Source organism: Canis aureus, chromosome 23, assembly GCF_053574225.1.
Source record: "Canis aureus isolate CA01 chromosome 23, VMU_Caureus_v.1.0, whole genome shotgun sequence".
In the NCBI taxonomy this organism is placed as follows: Eukaryota; Metazoa; Chordata; class Mammalia; order Carnivora; family Canidae; genus Canis; species Canis aureus.
The window spans coordinates 39,795,445-39,822,116 of NC_135633.1; the positions used below are offsets into that span (position 1 = coordinate 39,795,445).

General features: G+C 38.9%; 1 protein-coding gene, 1 long non-coding RNA gene and 1 other non-coding gene across 4 annotated transcripts in view; 2 read left to right on the plus strand and 1 right to left on the minus strand.

The window, feature by feature from the left end:
* Window positions 1–7,420: 7,420 nt before the first annotated feature.
* On the plus strand, window positions 7,421–24,435 carry LOC144295030 (uncharacterized). 2 transcript variants are annotated; one of them, XR_013362374.1, is made up of 5 exons: window positions 7,421–7,453; window positions 9,168–9,283; window positions 14,174–14,264; window positions 23,263–23,352; window positions 24,212–24,435. It is a non-coding gene; the product is annotated as an uncharacterized LOC144295030 (long non-coding RNA). The 2 variants fall into 2 exon arrangements; XR_013362373.1 differs by lacking the exon at window positions 14,174–14,264.
* LOC144295601 (U6 spliceosomal RNA) lies at window positions 15,609–15,715 on the plus strand. Its single transcript, XR_013362683.1, has one exon. It is a non-coding gene; the product is annotated as a U6 spliceosomal RNA (small nuclear RNA).
* Window positions 20,354–26,672, minus strand: part of RAB38 (RAB38, member RAS oncogene family) — a 55,548-nt gene continuing 49,229 nt past the window's right edge. Inside the window, exon 3 of the mRNA XM_077867368.1 lies at window positions 20,354–21,237. Coding sequence (XP_077723494.1) covers window positions 21,085–21,237 — 153 coding nt within the window. The 3' untranslated portion in view covers window positions 20,354–21,084. The remainder of the gene's footprint in view (window positions 21,238–26,672) is intronic.

Sequence of the window (26,672 nt, forward strand, 5' to 3'; positions counted from 1 at the left end):
ATCAAAACCACAAAGAGATATCACCTCACACCAGTGAGAATGGGGAAAATTAACAAGGCAGGAAACAGAAAATGTTGGAGAGGACGTGGAGAAAGGGGAACCCTCCTGCACTGTTGGTGGGAATGTGAACTGGTGCAGCCACTCTGGAAAACTGTGTGGAGGTTCCTCAAAGAGTTAAAAATAGACCTGCCCTACGACCCAGCAATTGCACTGTTGGGGATTTACCCCAAAGATACAGATGCAGTGAAGTGCCGGGACACCTGCACCCCGATGTTTATAGCAGCAATGTCCACAATAGCCACACTGTGGAAGGAGCTTCGGTCTCCACCGAAAGATGAATGGATAAAGAAGCTGTGGTCTATGTATACAATGGAATATTACTTATAAACCACGAATACCCACCATTTGCTTCGACGTGAATGGAACTGGAAGGTATTATGCTGAGTGAAATAAGTCAGTCGGAGAAGGACATTTTATGGTCTCAATCATTTGGGGAATATAAAAAATAGTGAAAGGGAATAAAGGGGAAAGGAGAAAAAATGAGTGGGAAATGTCAGAGAGAGAAACATAACATAAGAGACTCCTAACTCTGGGAAACGAACTAGGGGTGGTGGTGGGGGTGACTGGGTGATGGGCACTGAGGGGAGCACTTGATGGGATGAGCACGGGGTGTTATTCTATATGTTGGCAAATTGAACACCAATAAAAAATAAATTTATATAAAAAATAAATAGATCTGTTAGTCTTTTGTGTCTGGCTTTTTTTTTCATTTAACATAATGACTTTTCAATACAAGGTAATGCATTTATCAATAATTCATTCATTTTGTATATTGCTAAATAGTATTCCATCCTATAGATATAGCATATTTTATCAATTCACCAGTAGATAAATAGTTGAGTTTTTTCTCATTTGGGGCTGCTATCCTATGAACATGTATGTACAATTTTTGTTTAGACATATTTTCATTCATTTTGGCTACTTAACAATAAGATATCTGGTTCATACAACAGCTCCATGTTTAACTTTTATTTAAAACATCTACTGAACTGTTTTTTTTTTTTACTGAACTGTTTTCAAAAGAGGTTGTACCATTTTGCATTTCAATCAGCAATAAATGAGAGTTCCAGTTGCTCCATATCCTAACACATTCACAGCTTTTAACTAGCTTTTCCTAATAACTAATTGATGTTAACTATCTTTGCATGTATTTTTATATGACATATGTAGATTTTTGGCTAAATAAACGCATGTTAAAATCCTTAGCTCAATTTTCTTACTTTTTTAATTGACATTTTCACTGAGACAATTATAAATTCATTTACAATTCTAACAATATAAACTATAGTGCAGGCAAGTAGAGCAGAAAAAAAGAACCCAGCAAGGACTTAATTCAGGAAGTCTCCTTTACCCCCTGTTCTGAAGACTATCTCCTCCTACTTAGAGGAAACTTCTCCGTCTCTGAAGGGATGGAGGATCACTGGAGCTTGGGTTTGCTCCATTAGCTCCAGCTATGTATCCAAGTGGTAGATGGTCATCAGAGTGTCCATTTTTTCCCATATTCCTCTATCTCCTGAGCTAGTGCCCTCTGCAACCATCCCCAACCCAGATGGAGGAAAATATAGAGATAGTTGCCCTGAATGTACTCCCTTTCCTATTTTACCACCCTCTATTTTCAGTTCATCCAATGTTTCCCTGGAGCAGCAGCATCCCCTTGGGCCATGAGAGGGAAGTGGACTCTGAGAATATGGAGGCTGGCTCTGCAATGGTCCCAGCTCTGAGAGTCCAGCCTCAGTTGAAGCTCAGTCAGGCACAATCAGCTGCCGGCATAGTCTTTTCAAGGACTCTTGCTTGGACAACCGGATATCCACATGCAAAAGAATGAAGTTGGACCCCTTCCTCATATCATACTGAAAAATTAAATAAAAATGGATCACAGACCTAAATATAAGAGCTAAAAGTATTTTTTAAACTCTTAGAAAGGGGCACCTGAGTGGCTCAGTGGTTGAGCGTCTGCCTTCAGCTCAGGGAGTGATCCGGAGGGTCCTGGGATGTCTGCGCTGGGCTTCCTGCGGGGAGCCTGCTTCTCCCCCTGCCTGTGTCTCTGCCTCTCTCTGTGTCTTTCATGAATAAATAAATAAAATCTCAAAAAAAATAAAATAAAAAAAAAATAAATAAAATCTCTAAAAAATAAAACTCTTAGAAAAATAGTGATAAATCTTCAGGATCATGAATTAGGCAAAATGCCTTCTCAAATATGGCATCAACCATATAAAAAAGAAACGAGATAAATGAAATGTCATCACAATAAAAACCTTTACGCCTCAAAGGATGCTATCAAGAAAGTGAACAGACAACCCATAGAATTTAAGAAAATATTTCTAAACGATACATCTGACAAAAGATTTCTATATAGAATTGTATCAAGAAATCTACAATTCAGTAACAAAAAGAGAAGAGACACAATTAAAATCGGCAAATTATCTGAATATTTTTTCAAAGAAGATATACAAATGGCCAATAAACAGATGCAAAGATATTCAACATCCTTAGAAGTGAGTTAAATGTAAATCAAAATCACAATGAGTTACAATTTCACATCCATTAGGATGGCTATAATCAAAAAGAGAAACAATAACAAGTGTTGGTAAAGACATGGAGAAATTAGAAGACTCATATATTACTGGTGGGAATGCAAAATGGTACAGCAATATTGCAAAAGAATTTGACAGTACTTCAAAAAGTAAATATAGAGTTACTGTATGAGCCAGAAATTCCACTTCTAATTATATATCCAAGAGAATTGAAAACATATGTCCACAAAAATGCTTGTATATGAATGCTAGGTGAAAGAAGCCAGGTACAAAAGACATTATATGATCCAATTTACATAAAATGTCCAGAATAGGCAAATTCATGGATATAGAACATAGATTAGTGATTTTCAGGGGGTGGAGGGGTGGCATTTGGGAGTGATTGCTAATGGTTATGGGATTGCTTTCAGGAGTAATGACAATGTTCTAAAACTGATTATAGTCATCATCAGGCAACTTTGTGAGTATATTGGAAAATATTTTAATCACATACTTAAAAAAAATATATCTGCTGCAACTTTATACCCCCAGCCATTCCTCTTGCCAATCAGGGCCCTTGCCAATTCTTAACTGTATTATCCTAACTTGTTCTACATCCAGTGCTGCTGTCAATCCATCTTCCATCCCACAGACAGAAGAATTTTTCTGAAATCTAGATCTCATGGTCACTCCGTTGTTTAAGCTCAATGGTGACTCTAACTGGTTACAATATAAGACTTTCTAATGATGGTTTCAACCTGTGCTTCAGCCCCAGCTTTGCAGCTTCTCTGCTACCCATGTAGGACTTGCGCTGCCACATCTGCCAATTAAGTCTCCCCTCACCTTCCACTTCATTTGCTACTCTCTTCCTATTCATTTTTCTCTACCAGATGTCCTATCCTCTTTATCTTGAAACGTATACTTATCCTTCCAAGGTTTCCTTTCTACTTTATCTGAGAAAGTTTCTCCAGCCCCTTGATACAACAAGCTGTTCCCACACTATGGGGGCTTTCATGACTATTGGATTGCACAGGATGTGGCTTTGATGATGTGTTCTCTCTCTCATACTGGCCAGAAGCCCTGAGGAAGCGGATTTTTATTTTATGCATGTTGACATTTCCACTCCCTGACACAAAGATTCAATAGAGACTCAGTAAATGAATGAAGCCAGGTTTAGTGCTTTTTCCAATGTACCATCATTCTTGCCCCTTCCTGGATAGACCAGAACTTCCAAAATTACTCTCCTCCCCTTTATTAGAGATTTTATCAGGTAGCTCGACATCACTCTCCAGTTCCACCTGTTATGATTACAACATGCACGTGAATAAATTTTCTAGTATTGTGGACCTGATCTTAATACTATTGTTCTACCTACCTCAGCAACTTGCCTCTGAGATCTGTTCTAGCCCTGCCATTATGAATGACGAGTCTCACTTTCCATTAACCCCATCTGTACCTGTTATACATTGATCTTACCACCTCCTTACTGTCCCTCAACTCCTGTCTTCACTTTTTATTCACTTGAGTTCCACTGTCAATAATTAGATTAATTCTCTTATGTTCATTTGCATATTCCACTGCCCCTCTTTCCCTCTACTGCACTTTCTTATTAAATCACTAACTCATGCGGAATCTAAATCTCTTCCTATTTTGACCTAAACCTGCTTAGTAGAATGTGACTGGAGAAAAAAAGGCACAACCATACTTACTAACCTCATTTTATTATTTTTTATTTTTATTTTTTAAAGATTTTATTTATTTATTCATGAGAGAGATAGACAGAGAGGCACAGATACAGGCAGAGGGAGAAAGCAGGCTCCATGCAGGGAGCCTGACATGGGACTTGATCCCAGGTCTCCAGGATCACACCCTAGGCTGAAGACGGTGCTAAGCCACTGAGCCACCCGGGCTGCCCTCATTTTAAATTCACAATTACCAACCCTGAGTATATTTTTTAAGTCAAGTCATCTTCCTTCCTCAAATTATCTCACACCTTTTCATTTCTCCTCAAACCTTTTCTACAGCTCCCCTGATTCAGTCCAGCAGCATCTTCAGCATCATCCTCTTGGTTTATCATAATAATTGCCTCTCCAGCCTCTCCGCTTCCCTCTGACCCCTATAAACTCTTCTCCATAAAGTACCCAGACGGCCTTTCTTAAGATGCCAATTAAATCATGCCACTCCCTTCCCTCAATACCCTCTATCAATTCCCTATTTTATTCCTATGGAAAATCAGGGTAAAAGTACATCATCTTCTCCCTACCTACCACTTTTCTTACCTCATTCACTGCTAATTCTTCCTTGTTCCAGGTCTTTAAGTCACATTGTCCCTGGAAAGCTTCATTTACGTTCCCATGTTAGGCCTTTGTATTTCCTTGTCTTTCTGTCTGGGATTTTATTCTCTCAGACATTTACATGGCCTAGTTCATTTTCCTCAGAGCTCTGCTCAATTATTGTACTATCATAGAAGACTTCTTTGATTACTTTATATAAACAGTATCCCCAATAAACACTCTTCTTCTTAAATGTCCTTATTTTTCTCCATGAAATTCATTAGTATGTAACATATATTTATTTGTTTATTGCTCACTGCAGGCCATTAGAATGCAACCCCCATGAGAGCAGGGACTTTGATTTACTCATTCCTCCATCCACAGCAATCTCAACAATGTTGACAGCTTGTTGAATAAATAAATCCTTGTTGAGAAGGATCCCATTACACAAAAATAATAAAGAAAGGAAAGAAAGGAAGAAGGAAGGAAAGAAGATTTTGTGTTTTAAAAAAGTTCTGTATATAGAAAAGTTCTGTATATACCTTTTATTTGAGGTAACAGGATATACATAATTTGGTACCCTATTTTTAAAAATTTTTTAAAGAAAAACGTATGTATATATATATATATATATATATACACATAGAAAATAGTCTCTCTATATATATATGTGTCTATATCTTTACTTTTATGTGACCTTGTACAATTTATTTACTCTCTCAGAGCCTCTGTTTCTTTATTCACCAACTGTGAAATTAATTCTACATTGAAAATCTGCTATGCCAATTTAATAAATTAATGTAAGTCGAATACCTAGTACCCAATAGACTCTCAGGAGCAGGAGGTATTATTAGAGGAATAGTAGAGATATGGCTTTTAGCAATTATTCTAAGTCTTAGCTAGTTGTGTAACTTCACATATGTCACTAAACTTCTTTGGACTTCAGTTTCATCAGTAAAAGGAGTGGCTGGGAAGAAAACCTAAAGATAAAGGTTTTCAAAGCAACCTAGGTTTTAAGGGAGCAACCTAAGTTATATATATAGTAACGTGTTTTTTTTTTTACTGATACCTCACAAGAGCACCTCTAGATCTTTGTGAGTCAAAAGACTCAAACTCAAGGCCAAGGTTGTAACTTGATTATTCAGCTGACCTCAGTTTGCTGCTTCTATTAGAATTCTGGTTCAGTTAATGGCTAAGGGCATCCTATATATTGTATTTACTCCTGGCATCTCCATCATTACCTAGACAACAGAAGAAACCCTTATGTTATTTAAAAATAGTTCATCTTCATTTTGTATCTTCTTAACAGGCATAATACTAAAAACATTTTTTAAGGCAAAAAGTCTTTTATGGCTAAAATCAACAACACAAAAACAACAGGTGTTGGTGAGGATGTGGTGAAAGGGGAACACTTTTGCACAGTTGGTGGGAATGAAAACTGGTGCAGCCACTGTGGAAGAAAGTATGGAGTTTTCTTAAAAAGTTAAAAATAGAACTATGCTATGACCCAGCAATTGCCCTACTAGGTATTTATCTAAAGAATACACAAATACTAATTCAAAGGGATACCATGCACCCCAATGTTTACAGCAGCAATGTCTACGATTAGCAAATTATAGAAAAAGCCCAAGTGTGCACTAGCTGATGAATGAATAAAGAAGGTGTGGCGTATGTATATAATGGAACGTAAAAAAGAATGAAATCTTGTCACTTGCAACAACATGGATGGAGCTAGAGAGTATTATGCTAAGCAAATAAGTCAGTCAGAAAAAGACAAATACTGTAGGATTTCATTCATATGTGGAATTTAAGAAAGTAAAACAAATGGGCAAAGGAAAAGGGGGGGGGAGGAAAGCCAAAGAATAGACTCTTAACTCCAGAGAACAAACTGCTGGTCACCAGAGAGTTGGTGGGGTGATGGGGAAAATAGGCTATGGGGATTAAGGAATGCACTTGTTATGATGAGCGCTGGCTGATGTATGGAAGCCCTGAATCACTATATACTAATAGTAATATAACACTATTTTAACTGGAATTTAAATTAAAACTTGAACAAAACAGCTCTTTTTAGATAAGCTAATTCTACCCTAAATCATTTTTATTCTGAATTGAGCATAGAATGGACCAGTGGAAATGGAAAAGCCTTTCCATGTATTTGTTTTGGTTCAAATAAAGTTCTTTAATAATGATTAAAACACAAATAGAATTATAACTGATATAAAAACATCAAACACAATCTCAACAGAATAAGAAATCTGTGTATGTAATTTCCTATTATGCAAACTGATTACATGTAATATATCTTTAAATGAAGTAAAATTATGAAAAATAGACTGGAGTTAAAATCAAGCCTGGTTTGTTATTAAATAGTGATGCTTATGTTGTAGAGTTCAAGGAAATTCTTTTCCTTGTCATATTTTTTTGTTTTTCAATTTTCACAAAATTCGTGACCTCTTTTTGAGTCTCTGAGGCCTTCTTTGTGTGTTATTCCAAAATCAAAAGAAGGAAGAGAACTTAAAACGGGCACAGGTGGGAATTCTACTTTAATTATATTAACATTCCATTGCTATGGATTAGAATGTCCTGAAGAGAGTAAACTAACCCAAAGTAAGAGCATAGTAGAATTAAAAGACAATATGGGGGGGGGGGGTGCATGTGTGCATACATATACATACATACACCACAGTGGGCTCCCTTTCAAGGGAGCTTAATGAATGAGAGCATATGTTAAAATATGCCACATGAACATCCTCCAACACTTAGAGTGCTTGACATTCTCTTAGGATAAGAGTGTCAGATCTAATTTCTCTAAAAGTATGGTTGCTACAGAAAAACCCTTGGCACATAGGGATATGTGAAATTGTCTTGCCTTGTGATAATTTGAATTTTAATTCATATCAGAATAATAACAGCACATACTCAGTTCAAGATTCTAGGGACTCTTCTAAATGCTTCAAATAAATTTCAGTAGTTTCTCCCTTACCTGCCACAATAGGTTCCCAAACCCACAGTGGATGCCAGAAGTGAGAAACCCATATGTACTGTTTTATCCTATACATATATTCCTATGTTAAAGTTTAATTTATAAATTAGACATAGTAAGAGATCGACAATAATAATAAAACAATTGTAACAATATACTGTAAATAAAGTTATGTGAATGCAGTTTCTCTGTCTTAAAATATCTTCTTGCACTGTACTGACCCCTCTTGTGATGAGGTGAGATGATAAAATCCCCATGTGATGACATGAAGCGAAGTGAGGGACGTAAGTATTATGAAGCAGGGTTAGGCTACTATTGACCCCACCACCGTTAGAAGGAGGATATCTGCTTCCAGACCAGGGCATAACTGAAACTGCAGATAAGGCAGGGACTACTGTAGATACCTAACAAGCATTTATAGCAGTGGTTCTCAACCTCTCTTAACCCATCCCCCTCTTTAAATAGGCTACACGCCCAGCAAGGAACCCAACGTGGGGCTTGGACTTATGACCCTGAGATGGGAGACCTTAGCTGACATCAAGAGTCGGATGCTTAACTAAGTCACCAAGGTGCCTCAAACATGCTCCTTTTAATCAGGACTAAATCAGCACTCTCTGCTCTTTCCACCCTCTTTTACTCTCACACACACACCAGATTCTGATATGTCATTTCACCTAGCACCTTTGTACCTTCTACATTTTACTCCCATCAGCCATGACCCTCTGTTGCAAATCCATCCTGTGCAATTAACTTCTACATATCCCATCCACAGAAGATTTTTAAATCGTCTGAGATTTGTATCATGAAAATATTAGGCATTTTAGTTTTCCATACATAGAACTATAAGATTGAATATCTTCCCTCTTGTCATCACCGCTTTGAGATTTTATTTTATTTTTTTATTTTTATTTTTTTTCGCTTTGAGATTTTAATACGTATCCATTTCCTCTTTCACTTTTGATAATCATTGATTTAAGGCATCTCATACTTATTGAATATTTATAAATTGGCTAATGCTTTATATTTCTTTAAATCCCACAGCATTACTTGGAGGTTAATTTATTATTTTTATATTAAAGATGAGTTATTTAAGACTCAGAGATATAATAACTTGCTTAACAGTAATAATAGACCAAGTATTTGAAATCTAGTGGGGCAGAAATAAGGCTACCTGTTTACTGTCCATTTCATTTTCCTGCAGTACATTTCCAAGCCACAACGAGGTGGAAGGTTGTAAGCTCTGGTCAGTTCACTGTGCGCAAATGTTATAGGATTGGCTTTAAAGTATGCTCCTCAGTCTTTTATGTTCTCTCTTTCTTTCTCCTACTGTACATCCAGAAACAAAGGACTGCAAAGTGGTGGAGCCACATAAGGGAAGAAGCCAAAATAGTTGAATTTCTGCTTGTAGAAGGGTAGCATTTTATAGTTACCTGCGACCAGATCACCACTTAAACGTATGTAGAAGTGATCCTTCATTATGTTGTCACTAATGGTTTGTAGTTATTTGTTTCCACAGTTATTATGACTTATCCTAATTAATACACTTTGCCAGTTATCCATTTATTGCCTCTGTGTTCCAAACCCATCCTCTTTTCCAAACCCATCCTCTTTTTTGATTCTACAGCTGGACGCTACAAACATTTCTCCTTTTCCAGCAGGCACAGTGTAAAGGCTTTGCCAGTGCAGGGTGCTAGAGGAATACTGTAGGAAGGAGGGGATTGTTTTTATCTAGAACCACTGCTGCCAGAGGCCATCTTCCTACCAGCAGACAGGTTTCTTGCCAGAGGCACTGGCAATAATGGAGACCTACAGGTGCACACCCTCCAGAGAGCTTCAGTGGGGCACCATCAAGCAACTGCCCAGCAAGTGGTTTTCTGCTCATCAGCCAAGGCATGAGGCACCCAAGTGAACGATTCCACCATCCAATGGGCCTCAGCAATACCTTCTGCAACAAAGTGGGTGGGAAGTGGGCAGGCTCTGACAAGCATTTTCATTCTTTGGATGCTCTCCTTCAGCCACAGAAGTGGTGGCTTTTCCCTACACCTGCTATTCCTGTAAAGTTCTTTCTCTCTTCATAATTAATTTGTTTTTGCTAATTAATAATTCCTAATGTTAAATGTTCCCTGCTCAACTTACTGAATAATGTCTGTTTCTTTACTGAACCTTAACCAATATGCACGAAATAAATACACAACTTAAAAATCGGTGCCATCCAAATCTATAGTAATATAAAATATGGCCACATGGAGACATATTGAAAATAAAGTATTTTGAGTAAGGTAGTCTGGAGTTTGAGGACTGATTCTGTCACTTGCTAGTTCTGTGACCTTTGGAGGGTCTCTAAATATCTCTCTTGCTATCGAGATTAAGTAGCATATTGTACATCTTTGGCACAAAGTAGGTACCAAATAAATGGTATTTTATTTTATTTATTTTTTTTAAAGATTTACTTATTTATTTATGATAGACAGAGAGAGAGAGAGGCAGAGACACAGGAGGAGGGAGAAGCAGGCTCCATGCCGGGAGCCCAACATGGGACTCGATCCCAGGACCCCAGGATTGCGCCCTGGGCCAAAGGCAGGCGCCAAACCGCTGAGCCACCCAGGGATCCCCTAAATGGTATTTTAAATAATAATTCACTATGAGGATTTTTCAGTACCTGTGGTTGAGCAATCTTTCATTCTCTTGTCATATTCAAGTGATTGTGTCCCCCATAGCCTCACTGTAGATCTTTGTGTACTTATGTCAAACAAAGCATTTCTAAATGTAGCTTAAATTTCGTTCTCTCACTTTGTTTCTTTTGCCAAAGATTATAGTTGAATATCATTTCTGTTAAAATTAATCAGTATTTAAGGTGTTTATCCAATTCCTTCTCATGTTTCTTTGGGGAGATTCTCTGACCCCAATTATGCTTTCACAAGTCTTTTATTTTCCATCCTTCTATGATTCTGCTCACTATTTTTTCTTTCTGAAAGAGAGATTCCCAGATCATACTTTGTGGGCTTTTAAGAATAACTGCTTCCTGATTTTTATAGGCAAACACCATCTGGTTAGAGCATTTTTTATATTAATTTTTAAATGTTAATTTAAATACAACATGTGGTATGATGTGTCTATTAGAACTTCCTCTACAGTAATTTCACAATATCACCTAGTCCCCACAAGTATTTATGTGCTTTATTTTTATTCCGTAAGCCTCTTGTCACTATTTATCTATTTATTTTGGGGATACTGACTGTTTAGTTATTATTAGCATAAAGCACCGGTTCTTCTATCAACTGTGTCTTTACACATTTCCCTAGCAGAAGAATATTTGAAGTAAAGTTTTCAATGCCTGTAAGAGTCTTCCATTTAAGTGGAAGCTGTTATTATTTATAAATAAACCTTATGGTCAAGAACATGGACCAGGAGGACCATGTACACAGACACATTGGGTAAAAGTCTTAACTCTCGTTTTTAAAATTAAATATAATTAACACACGGTGTTATATTAGTTTTAGGTATACAGTATGATTTAACAATTCTGTACATTTCTTGATGATAAGTATATTCTTAATCTCCTCCATCTATTTCACCCATCTCCCCATCCATCTCCACTCTGGCCCCTTTGTTTTCTGGATTTAAGAGTCTGGTTTTATTGTTGTTGTTATTTTTGTTTCCTCTTTTCCTTTGTTTGCTCATTTATTATTTTATTAAATCTACATATGAGTGAGATTATATGGCATTTGTCTTTTTCTGACTGACTTATTTCACTTAGCATTATACTAATTCCATCCATATTGTTGCAAATGGCAAGATTTCATTCTTTCTTACAGCATGAATAATATTCCATTATAAAAATATACCACGTCTTCTGTACCCATTCATCTACCAATGGACATTTAGGTTGCTTCTATAATTTGGCCATTGTAAATAATGCTGCAATAAACATGCAGTTGCACATATCTTTTTAAATTAGTGTTTTCATTTTCTTTGGGTAACTATCCAGTAGTGGAATTACTGGAATCAAATGGTAATTCTTTTTTTAATTTTTTGAGGAAACTCCACGCTGTTTTCCACAGTGGCTACATCAGTTTTGCATTCCTACCAATAGTGCACGAGGATTCCTTGTTCTCTACAACCTTGCCAACATTTGTTGTTTCTTGTGTTTTTGATTTAGCCATTCTGACAGGTGTAAAGTGACATCTTGTTGTGGTTTTAATTTGCATTTCCCTGATAATTAGTGATGAGTAGCCAAAACAATCTTAAGAAAGAAAAAGAAAGCTGGAGGTATTACAATCCCAGATTACAAGTTATACTACAAAGCTGTAGTAATGGAAACAATATAGTATTGGCATAAAAATAGATACATAGATAAATGGAACAGAATAGAGAGTCCAGAAACAAACTCATGATTATATGGTAAATTAATCTACAACAAAGGAAGCAAAAATATATGATGGGAAAAAGCCTCTTCAACAAATGAAGTTGGGAAAACTGGACAGTTACATGTAAAAGAATGAAACTAGACCACTTTCTTTTCACTATACACAAAAAAATAAACTCAAGATTAGATTAAAGAGCTAAATGCGAGACCTGAAACCATATATAGAAGGAAACATAGGCAATACTTTCTTTGTCATAAGCCATAGAAACATTTTTCTATATTCATTTCCTCTGGGAAAGAAAAGCAAAATTAAACTATCAGGACTACATCAAAATAAAAAGCATTTACACAGTGGAGGAAGCCATCAACAAAACGAAAAGGCAACCTACTAAATGGGAAAGGATATTTGCAAATGATATATCTGATATGGGGTTAATATCCAAAATATGTAAAGAACTTATACAATTGAAAACACAAATAATCCAATTTTTTAAATGGGCAAAGGACCTCAATGGACATTCTTCTAAAGAAGACACACAGATGGCCAACAGACACATGAAAAGATATTCAACATCAATAGCTCCACTTTTAATGACCATGTGGCATCTGAGTTACAAGCGGCAGAAAATCAACTTAATCTTCCCTGAAGAGATGAACAAAGAAATCAAAGAGGAATTTATTGCATCACACAACTGCAAAGTTAAAGGTTAATTCAGGATTCAGGCATAAATGGACTGAGGGACTCAAATAGGGCTTTCGTTTCTTCCTGCTCTCCTTTCTCTCATTCTTGGCTCTTCATCCTTATTGGCATGTGCTCATCTGTCACACATCCCGTGGTGTGAGAAAATTATGACAGTTTTCCATGGACCTCTTTCTTAAAGCTTTGGAGGGGAAGACATACGAGAGAACTTTGAATGGTTCAGTTGAATCACTAGCCCAGTCCTAGATCTCTTACTTTAGCCAGGAAGGATAAAGTACTCTGATTAACCCACTGTGGCCAAATGGGCAGATGATATCCTAAGACTCCTGCGCAGAATCATATAATATGTGTGGACATTGTTCTCTACCATTCTGTTTTCTTATCCGTAAATTGTGAAATCACCCACCACCCCAGTAGGGGAGATCATGATGATGAAATGGCATTTTGTTTGGAAAAGATATAAGACCTGAGCAATAACTATTAACATTTATTATAATAACAAGATAAAAACTAAGAATGTTATGTGGTAGAGACAGAAATGACCTTCTTTTTTTGTTCTGTAACCATATATTTTGCCTGTCTTGTTAACCCATCCCCATCTCCTTAAGAAAATAGCAAAGAGCAGGGACCCATGACTCTTAGTCCTCATGTTTCCATGACAACAACTATCACAGAAAAAGGAAAGAAACTAGCATATAGTAGCACTATGCATTTTGTAGAGCTCTTATTCAGAGCAGTCACTTGATAGCTGTTTGATGAAGTTCAGGGAATGCAAATTGACTGATGCTCTACATCTGAATAGGTAACTTCTTAAAAGTGCAGTCCAATCAAAAACAGAAAACAATGTATTGTATTACAAGTAATAGAATGCTTTGATATTTCACATTTGAAAAAAAAAAAAAAGCCCCTCTCTCATAAGGTTCCGTTAAGCCCATTTATAAGAACATTTTGTTCTAATAGAAAGCATAATCTGGGCCAGTTAGAAATTTGAATTCCAGAGTCTTATGTCTATCATTAATTACAGTTTGAAGGAGTACATTGCACTTAGGAAAATACTAAGGCCTGGGCCTGGGGATTCATATTCTGAAAATCAATACAATGGAACAAAATAAGTTGGTTTGTTGAAATGGAAATTTTCAGATTAATCTAGGCAGGGAGATAGTGTATCCACACTTCCCAGACAGATTTTGTCCTCATCTTTGAGAGTTACTTAAGCTTAGTCCATCCTCACCTCTGACCTCTTTTTGTTGGGATGTCTCACACTCTTTTCTCTTCTAGTGTTGGGGAATATTCTGTTCCCCAGGGAGCCCAGAAAACGAAGGCTATTTTCACACTGAAACGGCTCGGATGCAGCCAAATCCAAATCCAGGTATAACACTAGTTCTGACATCTGAGAGTAAGTCATGAATTTGGCAGTGATGACTCACCGGACAGATGCCAGTGGTGGTAAAGGATTCCTTCCTAGGGAATAAGAGCAGGATGATTCTCCATGGAGGCACAAGATAATGCACTGAGGGAGGTAATAACACATACCGCTTTCTCCTATGGCCCTCGTTTTTTATTACAACTTTATTATTTACTTGCATACCATACAATTCACCTATTTCAAGTACGCCATTCAATGGATTTTTGTAAATTCACATCATTGTACGAGCCTTACCTCAATCAATTTTAGAATATTACCGTCACCCACAAAAGTAAACCTTTAGCAGCCACACCTAATCCCCTTACGCCTGGGCAACAATGAATCTACTTTCTATCTCTATAGATTTGGTATTGTCCTAATTTTGATACCTCCAAAAATCGATGCCATTTTTTATCTGTTTTATTTGCACTACTTGGATTTAATAAATAACTAAGCATACAGAATAGTATCATAATAACCATATGTATCAATTACTTGCTATAGTTTAGGTGCTGTGCTAAGGGTTTTTCACATATTATCACAAGAGGACACCACCTCTCCTGATAGGTAAGAGAGGTGCTTAGCAGTGTCTGGCATATGGTAAGCCCTGTTAGCATTTCCTGGACTGGCTAAGAGGAGATAGTTCAGCATAATGCTTAAAAGCAGGGACATTGCGATTGGGCTCCCTGGGTTGGAAGGCTTGCCTTGCCCGTCTGTAGCTGTGTGAGTTTTGGCAAGTTGCTCAGTATCTCTGTCCTTCAATTTCTACATATATAAGAGAGGAGATGAGTAATTCCATGTAGGGCAGCCATGAGGATTAAATGACATAATAAAGGAAAGCTTACATATCAGTGACTCTCCCATAGTATGTATTTTATAAATAACAGTTAACATATCACCATAATGCAGCATGTGAGTGATAATGGTCAAGAGCTAAGCAAGTGTGGAAAGAGATTTGAATTACGTACAGTGGCCTACAAGGCTACAAGGCCGTGCCATTATGCTGGTCCTTGAAGAATGAGTAGGGTTTCCAGGCCAAAAAAAAAAAAAGGGGGCAAAGGATATTGTTAACATCAGGAAGTGCTAGCTGAACACAATAGTCTTGTGTGCCTAGATCCTGGTGTTTTAGGAAGAAAACTGTAGGCACATATGTTCAATTTCCTTAAACACAATTGGAGCTGTGGTCCCTGATTTAAAACCAACTTATGTTTTTGGAAGAGATATCTTAGTTTGGACGTCTGACCTCTCTCTTGATGCGTGGTAAATTATTTACATATTTGAGTTGCTATCTTAAGGTCTGAGAGCATAGTGCTTGCCTCGGCAGCACATATACTAAAATTGGAAGGATACAGAGAAGATTAGTATGGCCTCTGTGCAGGGATGACATGCAAATTCGTGAAGTGTTTCATATATTAAAGATGATAGGATCTTCTTGCAAAAAAATGTTTTTAAAAAGATCTGAGACCATGATTTAGTCATTTGTATCTCCAGAAAAATACCTAGCCAAATCCTGGGAGCTGAGTCATTATCCAACAAATATTAGTTGAGGGAGTAAGGAAATCAATAAATCAATGGATATTCGTTTTGAAGACCATGAAAATAACAATTTTCTGCGGTGGATTAGGGTTAGAAGGCCATTCTAATCTTACCACGCATATTTTAGACACCACAGTTCAGTGGATGTTTAGAAAGAAAAACAGTGAATTAGAGATTCCATGGTAATGAAAAATTGTTGCCTGGATGCTCTGATGTTTTAAGAACTATTAGCAGTTGAAGCTCAATCAAAAATGAAAATCCCTTGGGGTGCCTGGGTGGCTCAGTCAGTTAAGCAACCAACTCATAATTTCAGCTCAGGTCATGATCTCAGGATGGTGAGATCCAGCCCCAAGTTGGGCTCTCTGCTCAACTCAGAGTCTGCTTGTCCCTCTCCCTCCCTCCACTTGTACTCTTTTTCTCTCTCTCTGATAAATAAATAAATAAATAAATAAATAAATAAATAAATAATTTTTTTTAAAAAATGAGAATCTCTTAATTGGGAGATGATCCTTGGAAGCACTGGCAGAGGAGTAGAGAAGTAGGACAGGCAAGGAAAGGAAAGCAAAAGGGTTGTGATAATGAGCAAGTTACCACTGTGTGAAACCTTGCCTCAGTCCCAGGGGGACCTCTGAGCGTTCATAGCATGAGATTCAGATTTATTCCACCTGAGGAGGGGAGGATGCTGAAGAACTTACTTCCCTGTATGTCAGCCTCAGATGAGACTGTTCCTGGGGGTGCTAACTTTGTAGCACTCTGGTCTGTCCAATGTGCAAGACAGACACACCCCATGCATCCGTGGAATGCTTATAAGCAGAGATGCAGGGGACTGCGATTGGAAGCATGGTGCTGAGGGGGTGTGGGCATTTCCTCACTATTGTCTCACTACCATAGTCCATGTCTTCCTTTCTCAGATTCATTTATGCCACAAGTTAAGTTCAGTCTGTCCTTTCACTGATTTTTAAAAATATTTATTTATTTATTCATGAGACACACACACACACACACAGAGAGAGAGAGAGAGAGAGAGATGGGCAGAGGGAGAAGCAGGCTCCATGCAGGGAGCCCAATGTGGGACTTGATCCTGGGTCTCCAGGATCATGCCCTGGGCCAAAGGTAGATGCTCAACCGCTGAGCCACCCAGGCGTCCCCCTTTCACTGATTTTTTAAAGGAACTTCTTGGTCATAATTCCAAAAGGGAGAGAGAGAGAAATAGAGAACTTAGAACAAGGGTTGGTAGGACAAGCTAGTCTCCACTGCTGTAGTCAATCTTGAGGCAAGAATTGATATTCCGCATTTCCCTCCTTTACCACTTCCATTCCCCTGACCAACCTGCTCCTAGGCTAGGGTCACCCTGTGGGGCAAAATCTCAAGAGTTTTATTTCTAAGAGTATGAGTCCCGGGTTGCTCGTCCTCAGCAAGATGCTATCACTGCAATTGCCCTTTCAGTTCTCACTAGGCATGGAAGCATCAAGAGGCACCCCAACGAGTGCCATGATTTCTAGTCAGACTCCTCCTGTTTCATTATTTAGCAGCAACTGTATCCTCTTGGTAATCGGGATGAATTACCCCTGCCTGTGTGCTAACAGCCTTCTCCAACAACAGGCCTGTAGGCACGAGGAGCCAAAAATAATCAGGCAGCAGCTGAAGCTATAGAGTTAGCAGAGCCCTTACTGTGTCCCCTGGTAGAATTATCAAGACCTCTAACTCTGCAGAACCCGGAGTTGCAACAAGGGGAAGCTTGCTTTCTTAAGTTGATTCTTTAAAGTGATGGTAGGAGGCTTCACTCCCACTTCCACCTTTGATGCTAGCTATTCAGGACCTAGCACTAAATATACTAACATCATCTAAAAGTAGTACCACCTACTGAATTTAACCACATTGGTGTCATTCCCAGTGAAACACAGCAACATATTTACAGTCTCAAATCTGGTACAGAGAAGAGTGACCACTGAGCTTCTCATTGATGCTGGTATCCCTTTCTGGCGGACACTTCTTATTGTTTTAGTGAAGGGAGTGTCTATGGGCTTTCCTGAGGAACATAATCAGTTGGTAGTTTCTCTGATATCACAAAATAAATACATTATAATATGCCCACCTCTCTGAGACCTTGGAACTCTCTTCTAATACTTTGCCAAGGTAGTTCTGGCATCTCCACATCATTTATTTTGGGCCAACATTGTTTCCAAGCTTCAAAGAGCTATTCTAGTAGCACATTGGGATCAGTTCCAGGTTTACTTGCCAGAATGTTAAAAATTAACTCATTAAGGAGTGCTCTCCTAGAAACAGATTATCTATCATCTTGGGCTACATTCTGTCCTCCCTGATTGCATCTCAAGACCAAATCAAGAACATTCTCCAGATTCCTACCAGTACTTATTAGCCAGGTCCTATAGTTAATTTGATTAATAATCCATTTTACCCTGCAACATAGAACATATTTTTCTACTCAGTTCATAGTGAGACCTGATCCTAGTTATTTGTCCAGAAGCAATGAGGGCAGTTGGTAGCAGAACTCGAGAAGGAAAAGTATCACTTTATAAAACATCCTATTCAGGTGGAGCATTCATGTGGCAAGTGACTTTTCTCCCCTAGGAATGGGCAAGGGTCTTTTTTTTCTGGGCCTCATTTCAGAAACATCTTTGGGGCCAAGACTCCTAAGAGTATCTATCCAAATATCTCCTCCTATATTCAGTGTCTGACTCCTTTCCTAAAAGAATTCTCATTTTAGTGGAGGAGACTTGCTAGCTCTGTGTAGGGAGTCTCCTTTAAAACTCTGCTTCTCCTAAAATCAGATCTGAGGCCTGATTTTTAGCATCCATCCTCTCTATCCTATAGCAGAAGGAAATGAGGATCACTTTGATTGTTTGGAGGTCTTCGAACTTCTACACCAAATCCTGAGATGAGTGTTGGCTGACTCAAGACTGTAACGTTTCCTCCTACAGAGTTTCTGGAAGTTAGCCAACTCCATAATCTCATGTCTTTCAAAGACAAGAACAATAGACTTTCCTTCCATCTATATATATTTTTTAAGATTTTATTTATTTATTCATGAAAGACACACAGAGAGAGGCAGAGACACAGGCAGAGGCAGAGGGAGAAGCAGGCTCCATGCAGGGAGCCCAATGTGGGACTCGATCCTGGGTCTCCAGGATCACGCCCTGGGCTGAAGGTAGACGGCCAACCGCTGAGCCGCCCAGGTATCCCCCTTCTATCTATATTCTATCCTAATCCACTTGATGACAGTCTTAGTAATTATGTTGCTACATACAGTTTGGTAGGGATTAGCTCCACCATGTTGTTTATCAGCAAAGTGGTCCTTAGTACCACCTAGCTGCTGAATGATTCAGTTCAAGAAGCTGGTGTTGAGAATCTGCTTCTTGGGTCATCTTAGTCCCAGCTAACTTATTATGCTGGGGTTGGATTTCCCCATAAGACCCTGAAACAAGGACTTGAGTAAAAGTAGTTTATTTGGGAAGTGAACCCAGGATGGACCAGTAGAGGAGTAGAGAAGTGAGGAAAAAAGAAAAGGAAGCTCATGCAGGATGAGTCAGATGGAAGATTTCCCCTATGAGAACCAGGGGCTTCATCCCACTGGGAACTTCTGTAAGGCTTCATAAAGCATGCCTCAGAACAATGTTCCTGAGGAGCAAGGAACCTAGGGTAGTCATCCCTCAACTCCTGTTACCATTGGTTGAGAGACATTAACTCCTGGAATTTCTCACCTGCCTGCCTCATGTGTCAAGTGCTCCAGAGGCCAGAGAATGCCCTCTGGGAATGGGGTCACAAACATTCATAGTAAGAGGCTGAGTGGTTGGTGCTTATAGAAACAGGGAATGCCAAGATAATATTTGGGCAGGATGCTCAAAACATCTGTTACAAAAGATAAAGCTCCATGAGCATATTACGAATGTCAGTGCTGCCATTCTTTTTTTTTTTTTTTTTTTTTTGAGAATGAGAGAGAGAGAGAGAGAGAGAGAGACTGTAAGTGTGAGTGGGAAGAGGGCAGAGGAAGAGGGAGAGAGAGAATACCAAGCAGGCTCCACGCTCAGTGTGGAGTCCTATGTGGGGCTCTATGTCATGACCCTGAGATCATGACCTGAGCTGAAATAAGAATCAGACGCTAAACCCACTGACCCACCCAGGCACCCCTCAGTGCTGCCATTCAATGCCATTAAAAAGTAGTAGCTACCCACAGCATATCAGCACCATATCCATTGTGTAAACCAAAACATTATGATATCTGTTTTGTTTCTTTGCATGTTGATTGATTTGGTACCTTTCTTGATGAGAATATATGAGAATATATTCCTCTGCCTAACCAAGAAAATATGGATACACTGCTTGGCCTAAATGTTGATATGAACAATAGACAGACTCATCTCAGTATAATAGTGCCCAGAAGTTCCTTTAAGTGTATGTTTCTCATCCTGTTTTCAAAACAGAATTTTAGAAATGGGTCTTGAGAACCATGGATACATAGTCAAAAAGAAAAAAAATCACAATACTAAGACACAGCCTTTTCAGAAATAGGGAAACAGCATCTTTTAATGTCTTATTTTCCACTTGTGAAAATATATATAATATATATTACATGAACAGAAGAGTCCCACAGCTGGAATCAAAGAAAGCTAACAGAAAGGCACATATGGAGGCAGGTCTTTTCATAAGTTTTCAGTTAAACAACATTTAGGGCATCACAAGTGACAATAAAAGCCATAAAAGCTCAGGAAACCTGTGTACTGACTCTAAAGGGCTAAATAGGAAATGACTCTTAGGTCTGTTGAAAATGGAGGTCATCTCTGGAGAAAAAAGTTGTTTCTACTTAATAGGCCTGTCAGCCCAGCAGAGAATGTATTGGAGTCTGGACAAAGGCATCAGGGGCAAAGTGAGAGCCAGTGCTTAACTTGACAGCTAGACTGCTCTTCTCCCCTTTCTCTTTAAGACCTGAGGCCTTGGCTGATTCCAAGAAGCAAGTAACAGGGCTGATGCTGGCCTTGCAGAATTGTGGTCAGCTACAAGACAGAATTTTGTAACAGACTAAATATTTAACAAGCCTGTAAACACTGTGCTGGTGTTGGAAAAAACATAAAAAAGAACACTTGCTTTTTTTCTCTCTTATAGGAAAGGTATAGGCATAGATCTTTGGCTTGCGACATGTGTATCCCTATCTTGACATTTACACAAATTGCTAAGAATTAAGACGTGAGATAATGGGATTATTTCTGTCAGATGCCAGTGAAGAAGCCTACTAGGATTTAGCACAGCTGGAGCAGCTGACAATCTTGGGCGATGTGAGGTGGGGCTTCACGATGTCTGGCTCAATGGACTCCATTAGGTCACACTCGTTTGCAAGTATATGTTTCACCAGGCATCTGGAGGCTTCATCAATGTTGATATTCTCCTGTAGGGGGAAAAAAAAAACAACTTTTCTTATCAATATACTAAAATAATTCTGGAGCAGGGTCCTATGTGTGACAAAGGGCGGTATTTTTGGTAATTCATTGGAATGCCTCTTCTATATCCTACCCATGCATCCTCTTTCTATTCCCCACACTCTCATTCCTTCGAAGAACTTTCCTTTTCAGTCCTTCACAAAAGCAAACATATTTGTTTTGTCCCTTAGGAGAAAGTGTTTAACAGGCTCACTTACTTTTAATATGTTGGATTTAACTTAGAGGGCAATTTTCTTGTTTTCACATACTCTTACACACTATAGTGTCACATGTAAGACACGTATGTGTCTTCAGCCTGACTTTGGTTCATAATTGCCCACTGCCACATACTATTTTTGTGACCTTGATAAGAAATAGGAATAATAAGACACCTCCTATAGTGGTCAATAGTGATTTCACAAGTATTTTCTGGCTGTCTGCCTTTCAATCAAACAGTAGGAGCACGCTGCTCTGACCTCTTTGAAGTTACTCATGGACATGTGACTTTCATCAGACGATGGAATGTGAGGGAAGATGTGGCTCACTTTCATATAGATGGAATAAAAGGCAGTGCTTCTTTCGTCAATCTTTTCTCCCTGCTTCTGCAATCATGGAAGCACAGAGATGGAAATGCTCTTGACCTGGGTCTATGAATGAGGGTCAAGAGGAGACAAGTATCTCATGATGATGTATGTAGCAGAGTCAGAATTATGACCTTGTTGTTCCAAGCCACTGAGATTTAAGGTCATTACTGTGATATTACCTAGACAATCCAGGTGGATAGAACTCTTCAAAGGAAAACATGAAACCAGAAATTTCAGTATGTGTTCAAGAATAAAATAAACTTCAATCTGGGGAAAATATGGAGCAAACATTTAAATCTAAAATACATTGTTTATGGAGATGCCTGGGTGGCTTAGTCACTTAAGTGTCCAACTCTTGGTTTCAGCTCAGGTCATGATCTCAAGATGGTGAAATCAAGACCTACTTTGGGATCCACGCTCAGTATGGAGGCTGCTTGAGATTCTCTCTCCCTCTCCCTCTGCCCCTCCCACTTGTGTTCTCTCTCTCTCTCTAAAACAAATAATAATCTTAAAAAAATACATTGCTTATTCAGTTCTTCCAGATTAAATCGTTCCTGCTAATCAGAAAACTGAGAAATACAGAATATTTACTACTGGCATACTAAACAAAAAACCTGGATCTCCAGTAAAGTCAAATGTGTAGAACTTCTCTGAGTGTTTCCTCATAGTCAATGTAAAGAGATAAGGATTTTCTTATCAAATTATTTTACTACAAGGCCTTGTCCGGCCTGAAGTATAACTACTTATCTCTGAATTTTGTATGTGTGTCATGTTTGTTGATATATTTTGAGATCACTGCAAAAAGTCATACTACATGGAAAATGTAAGAGGTAGTGATGGTTTGCAAATGTTACCTATGGCTAATGGCAGTTGATGTAAATATTCATTAGCATGTTCCCCATCTTTCAAGCCCAATCCTGAGTTCACCTGTGACCAAAGTTTAAGGAAATTTTTGGAGTTCCAGGAAACAGACTGATTATTTTCTCTTATTTACAGAGCCTTAGTGAAAATACTTTTTCTAAGTATAAAACAAGGTAAAATTCTGGTTGCTTTTTTTTTTTTTTTTTTGCTTGTTTATAATGTTCTCATTGTTGTTGGTTTTTATTTCAGGCCAGAATTCATGTCTCTGAGCCTCCCATTCCTCAACTATACAATGGTCTTTTTTTTTTTTAAGATTTATTATTTATTTATTTATTATTTATTTATGATAGACAGAGAGAGAGAGGCAGAGACACAGGAGGAGGGAGAAGCAGGCTCCATACAGGGAGCCCGACATGGGACTCGATCCTGGGACTCCAGGATCGCGCCCTGGGCCAAAGGCTGGCACCAAACCGCTGAGCCACCCAGGGATCCCTATACAATGGTCTTGATGACAATACTTACTTAATGAAAAACTGCTTCTCCTTACAGGGTATAGTAGTCATTGATGCCTGCACAATATGTACACGCTGGGCACTTTATACACATAATCTTACTTAATTCCAGTTAAAGCCATATAAGGTAAGAGTTTGTTTTTTCTTACTGATTTTGTTGTTATTGTTAGGCTGGGCTTTGTTAGCTTTAGCTCAAGTATGTGCCTCATTCCATGGAAGCCGGTCCACAGAGATCGGCTTCCTCTAGCCTTGTTCCTTGCTGAGTGGATTACTGTGCCTTCAAGTCATTGCCCACGCTCAGCATGCCTTCTGCCACTCTTCCTCTGCCTGGTGTCATGCCCAGGGGTCACACCTGAACTATCTCCTCTCAGAAAGTAATCTGACTTAGATGGGGCCCCGCTCTTTGGGAGAGACCCAGCTCAACATCTGCTTTTGCACCCAGCCACTTGTTTACGTGAACAATTAGAAGCCTGATCCAGGTCTTCTGCTATCTCCAATTTTAAGAAAGTGCTATTGGGTAGCCTCACACAGCTTTCCAGATTTTGGCTTCATGGGCCAGCACATCTCATTGAGGAAGCCCTACTTCTGACTGGTTTTTAGGTGCTCGCCAAGCCATCAATAAACCAACACTTGGGTTCCCATTTGGCTATTGCTTGTGTGTAGGGAAGGAGGCAACAAAATCTCACCTCAAATATTGAACACAAGATATTATTATGTCTGTTTATAGATAAGAAAACTTAAGTTTAGGTAGATTAATGAGACAGGGAAACTAAAGGACTCCGTAAATATCTACTTTTTGCTCCTTTCCCTGCTTCTATTGTTGATAAGACCTGCAACCCCACCCCACTTTACAAGTGCCTCAAAATGAATATAGCATACGTCCTCCTTGTAACAGACAAGGAGTTGATGACTTCTCTAGAATAGATAACATCTAAGGTAGGAGCAGGTGAGGATGACCAGTTGAAAATAGCATTTGTGTGTTCCAGACCATCAGCACTAGACATCTTGACACCAAGGACTCCCGGCTCCAAGGAATGATGCCTAGGCCTCCATCTAACCAGTTCCTGAATCCCCGAGAGGGCATGTACACCGGACCACTGACCCCAGTAAAAAACCCCAGACCCTGAACAAAGATGAGACTCTTGCTCCTTTCCTTTCCAAGTCTCCTGGACATTCCATCTATATCGGCTCTCTCAACATCTTCAATAAACTCTGCTTTCACCTCATGCTGGCTCACATTTGATTTCCATCCTATGTATAGCCAAAGACCCTCTTGGCTGGTCCTACAGGACCCCCTCTGGCTCCTTGGACCTGGCCTGCTGGTATCATTAGAAAACTTCCCCAAGATCACACAGTGGGTTGGGGCCAAAACTCACATCCAGGTCTTTCTGACATCAAAGCCGGCTCTTACCATGCCATATTCCTTTCCAAGATTGCTTTGGAAACCAAGTGCAAAAACAAATAAAACGTTCTTACTGCAGTGTTAAGGCCCAGTGCTAAATAAATCTTAGTTTCTTTCTCTTTCATACATTAGGGGAAAAAACATGTTTATGTGATAGGAAAAACACATTTTAAGCATTCAAAAGGGCCCCCAGTATTAAGTTAGACTAGTCAGTAGTATTTTTTAAACCTCCACTCATATATTAACATGCCATTTAAATAGGGTTTTCTTTCATTAATGTGCAAACTGGCAAAATCTACTAATGAGGTGAGTGAAATGCAAGTGTGGATAAATTTATAAAACTTCATCAGCACTATGAGAAAGACAACAATAATCTAAGCCCAAGTAGTGGGACTACTTGGATTATCAAAAGATAAGATGATGCTGCTGAGGTTGGTCATTAAGTTGAACACACCTAATAAAGGCTAATTGGTGTTAGGACTAGGATTCGGGACCATGGAGGATGAGGCTGTCAATAAAGGAAAGCATCAGAGCCAAGGATCGCCTGCTTTCAGGTGGTGCATACGAATAATGAACAACACGGCAGCTCAATGACATTCATTAGCCCATTCAATTGATATAATTCAGAGTCCCACTAAGCAGTAGACACACAAAGGAAAAGATGATAAAATAAGTCCCATTTTTAATTGAGCTTACCACTAGCAAGGTTTGTATAAACAGCAAAAATATAATGAGGTTGGAAAGGGTGTCTGGTATCACATCACTACAGAGCCTCGAGTGCTCAGGGGGCCAGGTAGAGTCACTGAGGACTTTCTGCAGGTGAGGTGTCAATAAACACAATATGATACACATCCATTACTAGAGAGACCCTTAGCACTCTGCTTGATCAATTCATCTATCAGTAAGTATTTAGTAAATACCTGTTGGGTGAACCATGGTGCTGTTGCCATGGCATATCCAGTTCAGATTAGAAACTGAAAGCAGAAGCTTAGAAGAGGGGCAAATATGATCATTTATCACACTCATTCTACAGAAAGGCCTGGTACCTAGTGTTCTGAGCATGGGCATGAAGCCAAACTCTTAGCTCCTCCACTTTGTGGTTGTGTGACCTTGGAAAAATGACTAACCACTCCATGCCTCAGTGTCTTCATCTGTCAACAGGGAATTAAGAGATCTACTTTACAGGTAATTGTAAGTTAATCCATATTCATATTTAGGACACATGAACTATGTAGACAAATACTCAGACAAGGGCATGGTCTACATAATCAATACCTGTTATCACGATATTGTCTTTTAATCATCAGAACACAATAATGTGTGCATTCTATTCCTCTATTTTGCAGCAGAGGAAATGGAGTAACTGGCTGATCTCAAGACACACACTGGTAAGCAATGGGGCCAGGTGTGAGATCAAGGAGAAGAGTAAACACGAATACCTACCACAATATTTACCATATGCTTACTACAAGAAGCAAGGTATAAAATGTTAAGAGTGCTGGCGTAGAGCCAGACACTCAGCTCCTCCAGAATAGTTCTCCAAATAAATAAAGAACGGTACAGTCTGAGCACATGTGTCTCGCATTTAAAAAGTATGGGCACTCAGAGCCTCCAGCAAAGTTGATTTCTATTGCAGGTCCTACTCTCTTTGTATCCACCACTGACGTCACAGCCAAGGGCCTAAATGTGGGGAAGGGATGGCAAGACAGAGCAAACTTCCTCTCTCCTTCTGTCCACACCTAGCATGGATAATCAAAACTTGCCTGCTAGAACTACAGGTTCAGACTCTTTGGGCAATGATATTGCAATATAATCGACTGAGCTATTTGGCATCCCAGTGGACACAGCCAAGTTCACATTTTCTAGGTGCTGTGAAAACACACAGCTGCTGGCTTAATTGCAAAACACTACCTGGGGACTTTTATTTGGATTTATTCTAGAGAGTACTAACATCTCCAGGAGGAAATGCATACATTCTATGACTTTCAAGATATGTACACTTAGACTGCATCTGACTGATTTATTACAAGTTGCAGGATGGTTAT